Source organism: Manis pentadactyla, chromosome 14, assembly GCF_030020395.1.
Source record: "Manis pentadactyla isolate mManPen7 chromosome 14, mManPen7.hap1, whole genome shotgun sequence".
Taxonomy (NCBI): Eukaryota; Metazoa; Chordata; class Mammalia; order Pholidota; family Manidae; genus Manis; species Manis pentadactyla.
Window position 1 is genome coordinate 2018836 of NC_080032.1, and position 19624 is coordinate 2038459.

Genomic DNA, 19624 nt, shown 5'->3' on the forward strand with positions numbered 1-19624 from the left:
ATGACACTGAATAAAACAAGGCTTTTATCTGGAGAGAGAGTGCCTGAGAACATGGGGAGGAGGTGAGGCCGGCTGGGTGAGGGGACGCAACTGGAGCGTTTGGTGGAAGTGTCATGGGCTGCTGGGTAACCTCAGGGAGGGTGTGTCAGCAACAGCCCTGCCCTTATCCCTGGGCTGTCATCACCAGCTCAGAGCTGCCCATGGGATGCTCAGTCAGTCACAAGATCCACTCTGCAAGAGAGACATTTCCCCAGGATCTCGGGTAATTCCCTCCCCTCCCCTGCTGTCTGCTTCTCAAACCTGGACGTTTTGTGTCAGAATCTGCCTTAAATACTCAGAACCACAGAGACTTAATTTTCATGGATAGGGAGCATCACCAAGTTTATGTCTCGGTAGCCCTGCGGATCCCCTCAGCCTGCGTGATGTTTCTGCGAGCGCGGTCACGGGCTCAGCTGTAGCTTTGCACAGCAGCAGTTACTGGATGGGAACGGCTGACCACCATAGGCAGACCCTGAGGTGCAGACAGTCAGCCATCAACTAATGCTTTGGCCACACGCTACACACAAGTGCTTCCCTGCTGAGTGGAACGTCTGACACCCACACGTGTGATTATGGCTCACGTTCCTCTCCATGCACCACACACTGGCCCTTTCCTCCATGTGTGCACTGGGGACTTGGCCACACTCCCTTCATACAAAAGGCTTCTCCCCTGAGTGTACCTTCTGATGTCTCTGGAGATTAGACTTACTCTGAAAACCTCGCCCACAATGACTACACACAAAAGGTTCCTCCCCTGAGTGTTTCCGCTGGTGGTAGATGAGGGATACCTTGTGGAGAAAACCTACACCACACTCCCTGCACTCAAAAGGCTTCTCCCCCGAGTGTCTCCTCAGGTGGTAGGTAAGAGATGATTTCTTTAAAAACCCTTGTCCACACTCCCTGCACTCAAAAGCCTTCTGCCCCGAGTGTCTCCTCAGATGGTAGGTAAGAGATGATTTGTGTAGAAAGCCTTTCCCACACTCCTTGCACACAAAAGGCTTCTCCCCTGAGTGTTTTGACTTATGGGTTGTCAGGGATGATTTGTGGGCAAAGCCTTTCCCACAGTCCTTGCACAAAAATGGCTTCTTCCCCGAGTGTCTCCACTGGTGGGCGATAAGGGACTTTTTTCGGACAAAGGCTTCTCCACACTCCTTGCAAACAAAAGGCTTCTCCCCTGAGTGTTTCTTCAGATGACGTAGGAGATATGACTTCATGCTGAAATTTCGCCCGCAGTACCTACACACAAAAGGCTTCACCCCCAAGTGTTTATTCTGATGGTTTACGAGACTGGGCTTCCACCTGAAACTCTGCCCACAATACCTGCACACAAATGGCTTCTCTCCTGAATGTGTACGCTGGTGGGAGTACAGGGATGATTTATGGGAAAAGCCTTGCCCACACTCTTTGCACACAAAAGGTTTCTCTCCTGAGTGTGTCCTCTCATGGGAGATCAGGCCTAATTTTCGGTTACAGGCATGCCCACACGTCTTACACACAAAAGGCTTCTCCCCTGAGTGTGTACTCAAATGGCATATGAGGGCTGATTTTCGGGAAAAGCCTTTCCCACACTCCTTGCACACAAAAGGCTTCTCCCCAGAGTGAGTCCTCTGGTGGCACGTCAGGTTTGATTTATATGTAAAGCCTTTCCCACACTCCGTGCACACAAAAGCCTTCTCCCCTGAGTGAGTCCTGTGGTGCTCCATCAGGATTGATTTATGGATAAAGCCTTTCCCACACTCCGTGCACACAAAAGGCTTCTCCCCGGAGTGAGTCCTGTGGTGGCGCATCAGGTTTGATTTACGGATATAGCCTTTCCCACACTCCTTGCACACAAAAGGCTTCTCCCCCGAGTGTGTCCTCTGGTGGTGCATCAGGTTTAATTCATGGATAAAGCCTTTCCCACACTCCTTACACACAAAAGGCTTCTCCCTTGAGTGAGTCCTGTGGTGGCGCATCAGGGTTGATTTACGGATAAAGCCTTTCCCACACTCATTGCACACAAAAGGTTTCTCCCCTGAGTGAGTCTTCTGGTGGTGCATCAGGATTGATCTACACTTAAAGCCTTTCCCACACTCCTGGCACACAAAAGGCTTCTCCCTTGAGTGAGTCCTCTGGTGGCGCATTAGGTTTGATTTATGAGTAAAGCCTTTTCCACACTCCTTGCACACAAAAGACTTCTCCCCTGAGTGTGACCACTGGTGTGCGACTAGGCTTGATTTTTGGGTAAAGCCTTTCCCACACTCCTTGCACACAAAAGGCTTCTCCCCTGAGTGTTTATACTGGTGGCGGGTCATGTGTTCTTTATGGGAAAAGCGTTTGCCACATTCATTGCACACAAAAGGCTTCTCCCCTGAGTGACTCCTCTGGTGGCGCATCAGGTTTGATTTATGAGTAAAGCCTTTCCCACAATCCTTGCACACAAAAGGCTTCTCCCCTGAGTGTTTATACTGGTGGCGGGTCATGTGTTCTTTATTGGAAAAGCGTTTGCCACACTCATTGCACACAAAAGGCTTCTCCCCTGAGTGACTCCTCTGGTGGTGCATCAGGTTTGATTTATGAGTAAAGCCTTTCCTACACTCATTGCACACAAAAGGCTTCTCCCCTGAGTGTGTCTTCCAATGATTACTGAGGTTTGATTTTTGTGAAAATCCTTGCCTGCACTCCTTGCACACAAAACATTTCTCCCCTGAGTGTGTCCGCTGGTGGGAGATCAAAGCTGATCCCATGGTAAAGCCTTTCCCACACTCCTTGCACACAAAATGCTTCTCCCCTGAGTGTGTCCTCTGGTATGTTATGAGGTTTGACTTAATGCTGAAGTCTGGCCCACCCTCCCTGCACATATATGGACTCTCTCCTTGGTGCGTCCTCTGGTGCAAGAAGAGTGCTGACTTATCAGTAAAGTCCTGTCCACATTCTCTGCATGTTAAAAGATTCTGTCCATGATGTGCTTTTCTGTGACAAAGCAGCTTTGTCTTCTGATTAAAGTGTTGCCCACACTCTGCACATCTGAACGTTTCCCATTCTGAATTTTCTATTCCTTTCAAAACTTCAGCTGTTTCTTTAGGGTTTTCCCTCTGGGCTTGGCTACCCTCTATTTCCACCACTGAGTTCCTTTGCCCCAGACTTACTGCCTGGGTGGGGTGTGGGCTGGAATTTATCTCAGACATCTGACTTCCCCTCCTCAACAAGGTCTGGGAGTTTTCTTCTCTCTCTTGACCTGCTCCCCTATCACTCTGGTCACTCTGATGAGAGAGTTCTTCCTGCTCTTCTTCCTGGTGCTCCAGCCCAGGATTCCTCAGCTGTGGATAATTTGTTGCACAAACACCTGCAGACATCTGAGCAGAATGGTCGTGAATCATGTGCTTCAAGGGGATATTGTGAGCGGAGGCCAGTGGGCAGCAGGGAGAGAGATGGATTTCTGGCTTTGCTTCTGCTGAAGAGAAAAAGTGCCGCATCAGGATGGTCACAGGCGAGGAAGCCTGGACCACCACACAAGACAAATGTCACCACCTCCCACAAGAGTTCCCCTACGAGGCCTTGCTCTTCCATCTAGTTGGAAGCTGCTATCTTCTCGTGGAGAGAGGAATGTACACACTAGTGCAAGATTTTCTTCAGTCTGTTATCTAACTTCAGGTAGAGCATCATCTAAGTTTCAATTTCTACTGAGCCTCAGGAGGGAGATCTTCCTGTGTGTGACAACACGGATGGCCCCGAGGTCATCATGCTGAGTCACGGAAGACAGACAAATCCCACACGACAGCACCTGTATGTGGGATCTGAGAAACAGAAACAGAAATAGACGGACAGGCAAGGAATCTGAAGGACACCAAGGGTGGGGGCGGGGCTGGGCGCAGGCAAAACAAGGTGAGGGGATGAAGCTGAGCAAACTTCCAGCTGAACATAACTAAGTCACGGGAAGTAGTGTACAGCACAGGGAAGATGATGTAATTAATTTGTGAGGTCATACATGGCAACTAGTATCAGCATGGGGATCATTTTTTAAAGCATAAAAATAACCAGTCACTGTGGACTGAAATGAATCACACCTGAAAATAATGGGATGTCGTACGTCAATGACACCTCAGCAAAAACTGTATCAGATGTCACCTATGGTGTAAACACACGAGAGGCTCCCCAACACATGGACCACATCTTTGCACGGATTGCTGGGCCCTGTACCCTTCCTGCTCGAAACTCAGTTTCTTCCACGTTTGAGTCCCCCACTCCAGCCGACACTGACGGAGGTTTTTCTGTTCTTTGGACAAAGCTCCTTCCTGACTGGGTAGAAGGAACACCAAATACACACATATAAATCTGCTTGGCTTCGTGGTTTTCTTGGTCTGGGTCCTGCTCAAAGGTGACGTGGTCAGAGAGGCCTCTGCTGTCCGTCCTGTGTGACCACGTCACCCACTCCCAGCCCACTGTCCCAACGCCACCTCCACGTGCTTCTCTGGGAGCAGTGCCTTCACAGCACTTGTTTCCTGAAATCACAGAGGCGGTTAGGGTGCTGTTCCTGTGCCAAAAAACCACTGCAGGTAAGCGAGAGGGAGGGGGGATTGGATGGGCTCCTTCAGTGCTGTATTCCCAGGCTGAGAACAGAGGTTGGCATGGAATAAAAGGCCAAATGACGATTCATGAATGAGTATGTTCTATGAATAACCACATGCAAATACTTTGATGTTTTAAAGGTGAGCAATTAAGAAAACTGACAAGAGTTTCCTTTGCTGAGAAAGGTGGGAAATATTTTAGAAGACTTGAATTTTATTCTGCAAGCTGCTCACCATTAAGTGTCAATGTGAGAAAATAATATATACGCACACAAAATGAATACAAAAACCACCTGTAGAAAGGAAATATTTACATTGGCTATTGTGGCTACAAGAAAACAAAACATTCATGTTCAGAAGGAAAATCTGCAGTAAAAGGAGAAACTCCACTTTGACTGAATGCACTTCTGGTGCTTTTGGCCATCAGTGTGCAGACGGTTCCAGGGGATCACCTGGCACCTCTCAAACGTGTGACTGAGTATTTACATGTCAACCGAGGGCTTCCAGTTACTCTCAGTGGCTTCTGACCATTCAGAGGATACAGCACTAGCTGCATCTACGAACCCTGAGAAGTAAGAGTGTCCGGGCTGGCAGCCTGAGTTCTGTACCACCTGGGACAACCCAGGTTCATGAGCCCACTGTGCTGGCTTCAAACCCCTGGCTAGGGCCCTTGTCAACACTAACAGGCCTGACATGGACTTGCTTTTGTAAGAATTCTGTTTTCAATGTATGAACACTGGTGTCATGTTTCCACACTCACACTCTGAGAAGCTGGTGGCAGAAAGAACCACTCTCCTTAAAATTCACTGACAGATAAATCAATGAGCAACTCCTTTATGGTGGGAAAGGAGTTGTTATGCCTGGGAAAATACAGAGCAAGGAAAGAGAAAGACGTCCAAAATCTGAATGAGCTCCCTCCATGCAGACCACATGGAATACGCAAGTCAAACATGCGTTGGTGTTTGGCACAGAAGGCCTGGTACAATTCCACTCACATCAAGGTCCAGAAGCGGCCAAGTGCTGCCCACTGGGCAGAACCACAGCAGTGGAGGCCTTGGGGGATGGAGAGGTGGGGAAAGGACTAGGAAGGGGCCTGTGGAGATGGGCTGGGGAAGAGCAGGGCTCAGCGCACCCAGATGCATGGACGTGAGAACACACGGGCTGTCACTGCAGGTCTGCACATGTCATGGTATTCGGACTCTACCTACAAAGACCCGCACGGAAACATCTGAATATTGGTTAATTGGACTTCCATGCAGTAAGGCTCATGAGTTAGAGGAAATGGTGTGTGCAACTCCCTTTGACAGCACCAGACATAAAATGGGATCTTGAAAAAAGACGAACGCACAAATGGAGAAATATGTCACCAAGAACATACAGCAAAATGTTAGGTGTTGAATAGAACAAATAAAAATTTCAGTATCTTGGCACAAAGTATTGTGGGATGTACACTTAAAAGACATGGGGAGAGATTAAAGAAGGCAGCATAAGAAGTGAGACAAAGAATCCCTCCAAGAAACCACATATAATATGAAAATATAGTTAATACAACTAATCCAAAAAGAACAACAGGAAAGAAGACTGGGCCAGGTTGCATACACCTGGGAACAGAGCAGATCTCACTAAACAGGGTGATGTACCAAAGCCCTGATCCAACGGGACTCAATCCCTTCCCTGAACCCAGCTCATGGGAGGAAGAGAAACAGAGTGGGGAGGGGGTGGAGCCTGAGGCTGCTAAACACGCAGCCCTGGAGATCTGCTTTGGGAGCACAAACCTACACTGCATTTTGCTCTGAAAATTAGTGGAGTTGTAAAGCTAAGACAAGAGGAATACTCAAAGGGATTGAGATTCCAGATGTTTCTGGAAAACAGGCATCCACATTTGGCGGCTGTGGGGCAAAGGAAAGGTGGGCAGTCCGAGTGGCTTCCTAGCAGCAAGAGGGCTGCTGAAGGAGAGGGTATTGCCCAGACCTTGCTGCGTGGGAGATAGTATAGTGGACAAAAATCTCTGAGTGCGCTCTGCCCAACAGGTTGGGAACTTTCGGAAGATTCAGTTGCTCCATTCCCCTGGCTGGCTACTCAGCTCTGAGGGTACCACTGTGTTATGCAACCTACTGTGCCTTCCTCCTTGCCTGCTTGCATAGACTCACAAACTGGCAGTACCTGCCCTGGTGTCACATCAGGCAAAGGGAAGACCCACCTATAGCAGCTACACAAAGCAAGAGGACTACAACTGTGTGCTCTGTCCACTGGTTTTGACAGTGGAGACAGGCACTGCAGCTGGTAAGCAGGTAATAGCTCTTTCCTCCCCCTAGGCACTAGTGCCGCTAACCTGACACCCCCAACATCACTTTAGGGGATGAGCAGAACAAGAGACTAGAGCTTCTGGGCACTACAGGGTGCCACATACAAATATGAAATGCCAAAGGAACATGGTTCAAACAAAACTCTCACAAACAGAAGACAAAAGCCCAAGGGAAACTGAACTCAGCAATCTTCCTGAATGAAATTTCAAATAAAAATCATAAACATGCTCAAGGAGGTACAGAAAAATATTCAAGAAGTCACGAATGAATTTAGGATGGAGATTTAATCATTAAGAAATTCCATATCTGAAATGAAATATAAAAAGGAGAGACTTAAAAGCAGATTACATGTAGCAGAAGAAAATGAATGGAATAGAAACTAGAGAAAAGGAATATAAGATACCCGAGGAACAGAGAGAAAAAGGGAAGTATAGGAATGAAAGAACTTTCAGAAAACTGTGTGGCCAATGTAAGCAGAACAATATTTGTATTATAAGGGTACCAGCAGAAGGAGACAGAGAAAAAGAGATGGAAAGTGTCTTTGAGGAGGTAATTGCTCAAAACTTCAATCCGTGGAAGGAGATACTCTCTCACGCCATGGAGATGCACAGATACCCCAACACAAGAGACTCAAGGAAGACAACATGAAGACATATGATAATTAAAATGGCAAAGATCAAGGATAAGGCAGACTTTCAAAAGTACCTAGAGAGAGAAAAAAGATCACATAAAAGGTAAACCCATCAGGCTAGCATCAGATTTCCCAAGAGAAACATTACAGGTCAGAAGGGAGAGACATTGATATATTTAATGCAATGAAGCACAAGGGACTTCAACCAAGAATACTCTACCCAGCAAGGCTAAAATTTAAATTTGAAGGAGGGATTAAACATTTTCAGATATGCAAAAGCTGACAGAATTTACCTTCCACAGACTACCTCTACACTGCATTTTGGAGGGACTGCTATAGATGGAAGTATTCCAAAGGCTAAATACCTGTCACCAGAGGGAATAAAACCACAAGAAAGAAAGCAGAACAATTAATTACTAAGCAGGCGCAAAATCAAACCAACTAGCTGCAAACTCAATCAAGGAGTAGACAAAGAATACCGAGTATGATACCTAACAAACAAAGAATGGAGGCGGAAGAAAAAGGAGGAAAAAAAATAACGCTTAGGTTGTGTTTGTTACAGCATACTAACTGAGTTAAATTAGACTGTGAGATGGTAGGATTATTACCCTTGAATTTTTGGTAAAAACATATTTAAAGCATGTAATGGCAATAAGTACAGACCTACCGATAATCACCCTAAATGGGAATGGTCTGCATGAAGCAATCAAAAGATATAGTCACTGAACAGGTAAAAGAAACAAGACCCGTCTATGTGCTGCCTATGAGAGACTCACTTCAAACCCAAAGACATACACACACTGAAAGTAAAGGGATGGAAAAAGTTACTTCATGGAACTAATAGGGAGAAAATTGCAGGACTTGCACTACTTGCATCACACAAAATATTCTTCAAAAGAAAGAAAGTAACAGGAGACAAAGAAAGACATTACATAATGATAAAGGTGTCAATCCAACAAGAGGATATAACTGTTATAAATATCTATGCCCCCAACAGATGAGCAACTATATATGTGAAACAAATACTACCAGAATTAAAGGGGGAAACAGAATGCAATGCATTCATTTTAGGAGATTTCAACACACCACTCACTCCAAAGGACTGATCAACCAGACAGAAAATAAGAGACACAGGCACTGAACAACATTTTAGAACACATGGACCTAACAGACATCTACAGAACTCTACACCCAAAAGCAGCAGAATACATATTCTTCTCAAGTGCACACAGATCATTATCAAGAACACATATAGTAGGCCACAAAAAGAGCCTCACTAAATTCAAAAACATTGAAATTATACCAACCAGCTTCTCAGATCACAAAGCTTTGAAACAACTAATAAATTACACAATGTAATTACAAGGAGGCTTAATAACATGTTTCAAAAGAAAATTAATGGAACAATGTGGAAATAGAGATTAAGCAATATATGGAGACAAATGACAACAATGATTCAACACCACAAAATTTGTACAGTCCAGTGATGGCCATGCTAAGAGGGAAGTATAGTTCAATACAGGCCTACATCAGGGAAGAAGACAATCCAATATGAACAGTCTAAAGACACAATTAATGAAACTAGGAAAAGAAGAACAAATGAGGCCAAAGTCAGTAGAAGGAGTGACATAATAAAGATTGGAGCAGAAATAAATAAAATCAAGGAGAATAAAACAATAAAAAGAGTCAGTGAAAGCAGGAGCTGGTTCTTCAAGAAAATAAATAAAACAGGTCAACCCCTAGCTAGACTTACCAAGAAAAAAAGTCTGCACATATACACAGAAACAGAAATGAGAGAGGAAAAATCACTACAGACACCACAGAAATACAAAGAATTATAAGGGAATACTATGAAAAATTATATGCTGACAAACTGGATAACCCAGAAGAAACTTTCAAGGAAAATACAACCTTCCAAGGTTGATCCAGGAAGAAACAGAAAATCAGAATAGACCAATTACTAGCAAGGAAATTGAATTGGTAATCGAAAAACTACGTAAGAACAAAATCCCTGGAACAGATGGTTTCACTGCTGAGTTTTATCCAACATTTGTGAAGACCTAATACTCATCCTCCTTAAACTTTTCCAAAGAGTAGAGGAGGAGGAAATACTCACAAAGTCACTGTATGAGGCCAGTATCACACTAACAATTTAACCAGGCAAAGACAGCACAAAAAAAGACAATTACACACCACTATCCCTGATGAACACAGAAGCAAAAATACTCAACAAAATATTAGTAAATTATATTCAAAAATACATCAAAAAGATCATCCATCATGATCAAGTAGGATTTATTCCAGGGATGCAAGGATGGTACAACATTCGAAACATCCATCAACATCATTCACCACATCAAGAAACAGAAGGGACAAAAACCACATGATCATCTCTATAGACCCTGAAAAAGCATTTGACAAAATTCAACATCCATTCATGATATAAACTCTCAACAAAATGGGTATACAGAGCTTGTATCTCAACATAACAGAGGTCATAAGTGAGAAACCCACAGCCAACATCATACTTAACAGAGGGATAATGAAAGCTTATCCTTTAAGTTCGGGACCAAGACAAGAATGCCAACACTCCCCACTTCTGTTCAACAGAGTACTGGAGGTCCTAGACATGGCATTCAGAAAACACAAAGAAATAAAAGGCACCCAGATTGGAAGGAAGAAGTTAAACTGTCCATGTTTCCAGTCGATATGGTATTGTACATAAAATTCCCTAAAGAATGCACTCCAAAACTACTAGATCTAATATCTGAATTCAGCAAAGTAGCAGGATACAAAATTATTACACAGAAATCTGTTGCACTCCTATACACTAATGATGAACCGGCAGAAAGAGAAATCAGGAAAACAATTCCATTCACAATTGCATTAAAAAAGAATAAAATGCCTGGGAATGAACCTAACTAAGGAAGTGAAAGACCTATACCCGGAAAACTACAAAACATTCATGAGAGAAATTAAAGAAGATACCAATAAATGGAAATACATCCTCTGCTCACAGATAGGAAGAATTAATATTGTCAAAATGGCCATGCTGCCTAAAGTAATCTCCAGATTCAATGCAATGCCTCTCAAAATATCAACAGCATTCTTCAATGAACTAGAACAAATAATTCTAAAATTCAAATGGAACCACAAAAGACCCAGAATAGCCAAAGCAATCCTGAGAATGAAAGGAAAAAGCGTGGGGGATTACACTCCCCAACTTAAACCTCTACTACAAAGCCACAGTAATCAAGACAATATGATACTGGCAGAACAGACACATAGAACAATGGAACAGACTAGCGAGACTAGATAAAATACCAAGGACATATGGTCAATTAAAATATGATAAAGGAGCAATGGATATACAGTGGGGAAATGAAAGCCTCCTGAACAACTAGTATTGGCAACACTGGACAGCTACATGCAAGAGAATGAAAATGGATTATTTTATAACCCTGTACACAAAACGAAACTCAAAATGTATCAAAGAGCTGAATCTAAGTCTTGAAACAATTAAACTATTAGAAAAAGATGCAGGCAAATATCTCCTGAATATAAACATGAGCAACTTTTCCTTGAATGCATCTCCTCGGGCAACGGAAACCAAAGCAAAAATGAACAAATGGGACCCCATTAAGCTAAAAACCTTGTACAGCAAAGGACACCATCAGCAGAATAAACAGGAATCCAACAGTATGGGACAATATAGTCATAAATGACAGATCCGATAAAGGACTGACATCCAAAATATAGACAGAACTCACACACCTCAACAAACAAAAAGAAAATAATTCAATTAAAAAATGGGCAGAGGAGCTGAATGACAGTTCTGTAAAGAAGAAATTAAGATGGCAAACAGACAAATCAAATGATGCTCCACATCGCTAATCATCAGAGAAATGCAACTTGAAACCACAATGAGATATCACCTCACATCAGTAAGGATGGCCACCACAGAAGAGACAATGAACAACAAACACTGGGGAGGATGCGGAGAAAGGGGAACCCTCCTACACTGCTGGTGGGAATATAAACTAGTTCAACCACTGTGGAAAGCAGTGTGGAGGTTCCTCAAAAAACTAAAAATAGAAATACCATGTGACTCAGGGATTCCATTCCTAGGAATTTACGCCAAGAAAACAAACTCTCACATTCAAAAAGACATATGCACCCCTATGTTTATCGCAGCACTACTTACAATAGACAAGATATGGAAGCAACCTAAGTGTCCATCAGCAGATGAATGGATAAAGATGTTTTATGTATAAAGAATGGAATACTACTCAGCCATAGAAAAGAAAGGAATCCTACCATTTGCAACCACATGGATGGAGGTGGAGAGTATAATGCTCAGTGAAATAAGCCAGCCAGGGAAAGGAAAATACCAAATGACCTCACTCATTTGTGAAGTATAACAACAAAGCAAAACTTCAGGAACAAAATAGACTCACAGATGCTAAGATGGGACTAATGGATACCAAAGGGGAGGGGTGGGGGAGAGCAGGGAGGGAGGGAAGGAGAAGTGGATTGTGCAGCATAATGATTAGTGAACACACTGTGTGTGGGGTCACGGAGTAGACAGTGTAGTGCAGAGACCAGTAGGGACTCCGGCATCTTTGTACACTGATGGACAGTGACTGCAATGGGGTTTTCGGGGGAACTCGATAATCAGGGTGATGTTTTAACCACATTGTCATTCTTGTGAAACCTTCATAAGAGTGTCTATCAATTGATATCTTAACAAAACATAAAATAAATAACAGACACACGGTACAAAAACATGTTAAATAATTTATGCTATCAAAAAGAAATCTAATGAACCATACTATTAAGATCAGAATAGAGTAATTGTTACTAGATTCTGGAGATGAAAGGATAGGAAGACCATGAATTGCTTCAAAATAATCGAGATGTGGGAGAAGAGGGTGAGAGTGGGAGGAGGCAGGACTGCCCCCAAGAGAGTGGAGCTGGGAGACAGGCCCATAGAGCTCATCAGATCAGGGCGATTTCAAGTCAGTTCACCTGTACACAAAGAATGTGGCACTAAAAAAATGACCATGATCACACAGGGACAGATGGAGTCATTGGGCAGAAATACAACAGCTGTCATGCAAAAGAAGACTTAAAATTCATCTCTCAAATACTGGACGGATAGTACAAACTGACCGACTCATGCCAAACAAATTGGTAAAGACATATGAGTAGAGAAGTGACAACAATCTACGGGATGTGTTCACGGCCGAGGCATAGCGAGGATTCCTACAGCAGGACACAAGGAGACTTCCAAGCACATGGTATCGGCAGCCACCTCAATGTAAGTTGGCTACCATGCTCCCCAAGAAGGGCCAAGGGACCAGTAAGGACAGATGAAGCCTAAAACCAACACCTTCAGCATGACCAGAAGACACCCCACAAATTTACACTTCTCCACAGCCAAGGAAGGGGCATCAGCTCTCTGTAGAATCTCCCGTGATCCTACCACAAGGGCCTGGGGGAGGGAGGCCCAGAATGTACTGGGCACACAGGAGACAGGAACAGGGGGCCCAAAGGGGAACCCCCATTGCTGCAAGACAGCAAGTCCAGGCGACACATGAAAGAAAGGACCATGACAAGCAGTCCTTGTGGCACCCACTCCAGACAGCAGTCACCCGAAGGCAGTGCCTCTGGTGCACAAGAGGGGAAAGGAAGAAGTGGCCCTAGAGACAACAGTGGCGAGAAGAAGAGGTGGAAGACGGGACATACGGGGTCCTGCAGGACAGTAACACAGAGAGAACACCCCACTGCTGCCTCAGAGAGGCGGGTCAGCAAGGCCACAGAGGGAAAGCCTACTGGGGAGAAGGTGGGCTTCCTGCAGTCGGAAGGTGTCAGGGCACCCAGGACAACCCCTCACTCATCGAAGATGACGGTGTGGGAGGGAGGCACGGCCAGGCAGCCTCAGCAGCCGCGGTGCGGGAGGACAGCTTCCTGCAAGGGCATCTGAGTAGCCGCCCCCGCCCCGCAAGGCCGAACGCCAGTGTCCACCCAGAGGCTCCCCTCACCTGGACGGGGGCCTGGCCGGTGTCTCCTCTCTTCCCTCCAGGGCTCTTTCCCTTGCTCCAGCCACGTGATGAGGTCTGGTTTAGAACAGGGAATTCCTGCTTAGCGGGAAAAAGGAGGAGGTCAGTTTTGGTTATAGGCCAGAGACACTATGTGCTGGTGCCAGAATGGGTGGGGAAGGCTGTGGGGGTGGGATGGAGCTGGGACCCATGCATTCCAGGCTGTGTGGTTGCTGGCAGGCCTGGGATCCCCGCACTTCCAGAGGAATACAGCCCCCGCATATTCCCAGGGGAACGAGAAGCTGAGCACGTGCTTCTCAGTGGGACCCCAGGGAGAGTAAGATTCAAAGGGGACAAAACAGCCCTGAGGGGAGACCCCGCTCACCCAGCGACTCCAGGTGGCTGAAGTTCTCCAGCATCACATGTCTGTACAGGGTCCTCTGCGCAGGGCTCAGCAGCTTCCATTCCTTCTGCGTGAAATCCACAGCCACATCCTCAAACGTCACCAGAGCCTGCAACGCAAACCCAGGCCTGCTCACCGGGAGGCTGCGAGCCAAAGCCTGGCCATGTGCGGGCACTGGGGCTGCATCCATCCCCCAGCTTTGCAGGCGACCACCGGGTGCCAGACCTTCCACACTGCAGGCGGTTTTTACCAGGGGCAGCGTCAGACGGACAGTACGTCTGCCCTCCTCCCCAGCCCGAGGACCTGCCTCATCCCGCAGGGGCTGAACAGGTCGGTCATCTCCCCTGGACGGCTGCTGCCTTGGCCCTGTACCAATGAGGCAGCCACCAGGGAAAGTGAAGGGGTGGGTCCGTCCTGTGATGGCAAAGATGGGACATCTGGTACATCTCACCTCTCTGCCGGCCTTCCAGGTTCCCACAGATGCCTTCCTGCTCTCCATGGAGAGGGGAACCCCTTGGAGGTCAGCTCTGTGGGGAGGGAAGAGAGTAAGAGGGTACCTGGGTGCGCCAGCCCTGTGTGAGGCAGGGCTGACCCTCACAGTGGAGGGCAGTCATGGGCACCAGCACGGCCACCTCCAGGGTCCTGACAAGGGCAGAGGGAGCCAGGCTACCTGCTGGCCCAGCTCCACGCTGGGGCCTGGGCGTGAGGCTTCAGCGCCATGGGAGCTGAGTGAGGATTTCTTTCCATGCTGAGGGTATGAGAGACGGCGTTGGGACACCCCAGTGGATCTTCTGCCTCTCAGGTCAGGGCCCAGAGCTCCAGGGGGCCTCATGATGGCTCTAGTGCCTCTCCCAGCCTCAGGCTCCATGTGCTTACATAACCACAGGGCACAGACCGGAGGCCACCGGTACATGGCATTGGCAGGATGCACAGCATGCTGCAAACCTCATGCTGAAGCCCAGGGTAGACGTGGGCAGGTACGTGGAGGGGCCCCGGTATAGAAGCAATATCGCACCCCAGGGCACCCGCAGCCAGTAAGCTCACCCCCAGAACCCCTCTCCCATTTGGGGTTGTGGCTGCCTATATCCAGGGAGCTGATGGCAGGTCACACTGTGGAGGCCTCGGGGGTTTCTGATCAGAGGTGAGTGGGCAGAGGCTTCACCCCAGGACTGCTTCTCACAGCGCCTCGCCTACCTCCACCCCTCATACACCCAAGGTCGGGGGCGAAGCCTGGGGCCCAGCTGAGAAATCAGGATTTTAACAGTTACCAGTATCTCAACGCACCATCAGCACGGAGGCAGGTGAGCTGTGGTGAACAAGAAGGCCTAAGACACAGAGTCGGCCTCACATGTGGGAGCCGCTGCCATCTGGGTCCTGGTGCAGCAAAGCACCTGTGGGGCACTTTACCGGGAGTTGGTGTGATCCGAACACGAGCCAGTCAGAAGGTGACACTGAAGAGTCATTAAACAATATGGACACACATGGTGTCATTACAGTGGGGCAACAGGTCCACGGACGCTCGTCATACAGTACTTTCACAATTTGTATTTTAAAAAATAACAGCAAAAATATGGTAATTTAACTGTAAAACAAAGTGCAGAGCATAAGAATGTAATTAGAACGTTCTCCATATTGAGAAATACAGGCCTGGGGCTAACAGTGAAGACGGAGAATAACCGAAGTGGCCACCTGCTGGAGAGAGAATCCGAGCGCTGGGCGGCGTACTAGCTTAGAGAGACTTAACAAGACATCGTGTAGAACTGGTCGGAAGGAAAAGCATTGAAATCCCCTATGTTCTGTATGGGAAGTCAAAAGCACTTTTTAACATTTGTTCTTGTGATTTCTTTATACAGTCTTTTTATACCCCCTCTGTTGCATGTCTATCTACTCAAAAGTCCCAATGTTATGCTCCTGTATGTACTTTCAAAAGTTTAAATATTTTATGTTATCTGCAGTCTAAGTCACTTTTTATTTCCTCTTCTCATTATTTGTTGCCAGGTCACAGAAATACAAATGATTTTTAAAAACCTGATTTTGTATATTGTGAAGTTCTAAGTTCTCTTCTTACTACAGGTAGTTTTATGATAGATCCCTTATGAGATATATATATATATATATATATATTGTAGGAGAGCCAGGGAGAGGCTTTTACTTAGAAATATAGTGAGAGGACAGACCTCCGGGCTCATTACAGGAGGGGATGAGAGAGCCCCCCCTGAGGATATTTTCTAGGAACACAACAATGTCTTCTGGGAAAAAAGACAGTCGAACTTTTTTCTCAGCTTATGCCTCTTTTTCCTTGTTTGCCCGACTAGATATTCTAGAATAACGCTGAGGGAGGGTGGGGAAGGCTGCACGCAGATGCTCGCCCCTCATCTTCCAGGCGGGCACCTCACCACTCACGCACGCCTTTGCTGCTTCCCACCAGCAGGCACTGAGCTATTACTGCGCTACGTAGAGGGCACGGCCCGGTGCTCTCAGCGGAGTGAGAGACGCACTACCTACTGCCGAGAGAACAAGCCGGTAATAAACCCTTTCACACCCAGATTGATCTACTCTCATTTCTTTGGTCACTGAATCCACAGTCAACTTGTCCAAGGCTGGACGCCCCACAAGACAACTCCATTAAAGTGGCAAATTAAACTGGCTTCAGAAAATTAAGGCTCTACCCACTCTTGGGCATGAACTCCACGTGGCCAGACTATATGATCCTGTGCACGTGCTGCAGGACTCCATCTGCTAACTTCGTGAGACTGACAGTCTCTGGGCTGATGCCTCACGTGAAGTGGCATGAGGGATGTTACAGAAACGTTCTCCAAAACCCGAGAAGTAACATGTGCACAGACATTACTTAAAATGCAACAATGCAGGGAGAGAATAAATTTTATGACGCTTTACAGATTCTGTGTCTCTTAGAAATTGAAGGTGTGTGGCCGCCCTGAACTGAGCAAGTCCATCGGCACCACTTCCGCAACACCACCGACCGGCTCACTCATACCTCTGGGTCACATTTGGCAATTCTCATGTTATTTCACACTTTTCATCGTTCCCCTATTAGTTAGGTGACTGGTGATCTTTGATGTTGCCACTGTAGGGCTTTGGGAGCCCCCCCAATGCACCCACGAGATGGCAGAGTCCATCAGGGGGAGTCCCGAGGGCTGTGCTCACTGGCGGTCCCGTCGCTCTCCCTCTGCTCAGGCCTCCCTGTCCCCTCACACACAGCAATGTACAAATAAGGCCAACGGGTTACCCGAAACAGGTCTCTAAGTGTTCCAGTGAAAGGTCACCTGTCTCTCCTGTTAAATGAAAAGCTAGAGAAGATTCAGCTGAGGGAGGAGGGCATGTCAGAGGCCAAGATGGGCTGAGAATGTGCCCATTTCACCGAAGACTGAGCCCAATTCTCTGGGTATGAACACATAGAAAAGGATCGTGAGGGCAACAGTGCTCCTTCACCGAGCCCCCATTTGATAAGATGAAACAGCCTACGGACGATGTGCGGAAGGTTTCACTGGTCTGGACAGGAGACCAAACCAGCCACAACATTCCCTAAGACGAAAGCCTGACCCGGAGCGAGACCCTCAGTCTCTTCAATCCTATGGAGCTGAGAGATGTGAGGAAGCTGCAGATGAAAGGGCTGAAGCTGGCAGAGGTTGCCTGACGCACTTTAAGGAGAGGAACCACCTCTGTAACATAAAAGTGCAGGGAAAGGGGCAGTGCTGACGGTGAAGCGGCACAAGATCTTTTCCAACAAGTTCCAGCTGAGAACACTGACGAGGGGGGTACACTAAACAACAGGCTTGTAGTGTAGACAAGGCAGCCTTGCATTGGAAGATGTCATCTACGACCGTGATAGCTGGAGATTGGAAGGCAGTCCGCTTGCAAAGCTTCAGAGGACGGGCTGCCTCTCTTGTGAGGGGCTAATGCAGCTGGTGACTTTACGTTCAAGCCCATGCTCATTTACCATTCCGAAAATCCTAGGGTCCTGGAAATTATGCTACATTTAGAAAAGATTCCTTCAAAATTCTACTTCTTCACAATGCAGCTGGGCACCTAAGAGCGCTGATGGAGTTGTACTCTCTGGTGAACATTTGCAGGCTTGCTTACACATCCACTCGATGCAGCCCTTGGATTAAAAAAGCGCTTTTGGCTTTTAAGTCTTATTATAGAAGAAGCACATTTCATAAAGGTCCAGCTGCCATAGACAGCGATTCCTCTCAGGAATCTGGGCAGAGGAAAGTGAAAATTTATTTCTGAAAAGGATCCTCCCTTCTAGGTTCTATTGTAAGAATATGCAGGATTCCTGGAAAGATGACAAAATATTGACATTTACAGAAGTTTGGAAGAAGCTGTGCCCCAATTTTGCAAGTGACCTCAAGTGGTTCATGACTGCAGGGGAGGAAGTAACTATAAATGTGATGCAAACTACAAGAGACCTAGGTCTCCAAGTAAGGCCTCAAGAGGGGACTGGACCACTAGAATCACAGCATAAACTTTAATGGATAAGCAGATGCTTTTTAGGCATGAATAAAGAGGTCTCTTGGGGTGGAATCTACCAGTGCTGTAGATGTTGGCAGGGTTGCTGAAATGACAGAGAAAGATTTAGAATATTTTATAACCTTAGATGAAAACGCAGCAGGACAGTCTGTGACACTACTATTTTGGAAGTTCTGGTGTGGGTAAAATGCTATCTATCCGCATCCCAAGCTAGAGAGAAATCGTTTGTAAATTAGAAAATGGGACACAATAAAGATTGGAACATAATAAAATAGAGAAATTAAAGAACAGGAAGAAAATGAATTAAAACAACTGCTGTGTCTTCAAGAAAATAATCAACATAGATAAACCCCTACCAGATTTGTCAAGAAAAAAAAAAGACACAAATAAAGTCAGAAAGAAAAAGAAGAAATAACAACTAACACCACAGAAATTCAAAGAGTTCCATGAAAATTGTATACCAAAAAACCGGACAAGCTAGAACACGTGGACAAATTTCCACAGAAGTACAAACTTCCAAAGCCGATCTGGAGGAAAGAGAAAATCTGGACAAATTATCAGTAAAAAAAATTGAATTGTTAATTTGAAAACTCTGAAAAATTAAAAGCCTGCTGAACTGTACGAAACACTCAAGGAAATGCTAATACGCATCCTTCCTAAAGCATTGCCAAAATAGAAGACCGAGGGCGACTTCCAACCTCACTCTATCAGGCCAGCACGTAAAAGCAAAACAAACGCATTGCAACAAAACAGCATGAAAGACCAACATCCATGGTGAACAGAGATGTGAAAATCCTCCACAAAATAATAGAAACCAAATTCAAAAACACAGCAAGAAGACCATCCAGCACGACCACATGCGATTTCTCCCTGGGAATTGAGGAGCAAAATTATTTGCAAATTGACTAATGTGATACACAATAAAAAGGATAAAAATGAAGTGATAATCTCAACAGATACTGAAAAATCACTTGAAAAAAATTCAACATCGATTCATGATAACAGCACTCAACAAAACGGATGTACACAGAACACATTTCAACATAAGAAAGGTCACATAAGACAACGCCACAGCTAACGTTAACTGAATCGGGAAAAGCTGTAATATTTTTCTCCAAGATCAGGAAATAATCAAGTACACTCTAACCACTTTTATTCAACAT

The 19624-nt window shown here is 45.9% G+C and overlaps 1 protein-coding gene across 9 annotated transcripts in view; it reads right to left on the minus strand.

Annotated features, from left to right (window-relative positions):
* LOC130680778 (zinc finger protein 337-like) overlaps positions 1 to 19624 on the minus strand; it is a 74373-nt gene that overhangs the window by 41243 nt on the left and 13506 nt on the right. For 5 of the 9 annotated variants that reach the window (XM_057492079.1, XM_057492084.1, XM_057492080.1 and 2 more), the window contains exons 3-5: positions 14419 to 14494; positions 13950 to 14076; positions 13568 to 13663 (exon numbers count right to left, since the gene is read on the minus strand). In XM_057492079.1, the coding sequence (XP_057348062.1) occupies positions 13568 to 13663; positions 13950 to 14076; positions 14419 to 14494 (299 nt within the window). The other 4 variants (XM_057492076.1, XM_057492083.1, XM_057492077.1 and 1 more) reach the window with 4 other exon arrangements.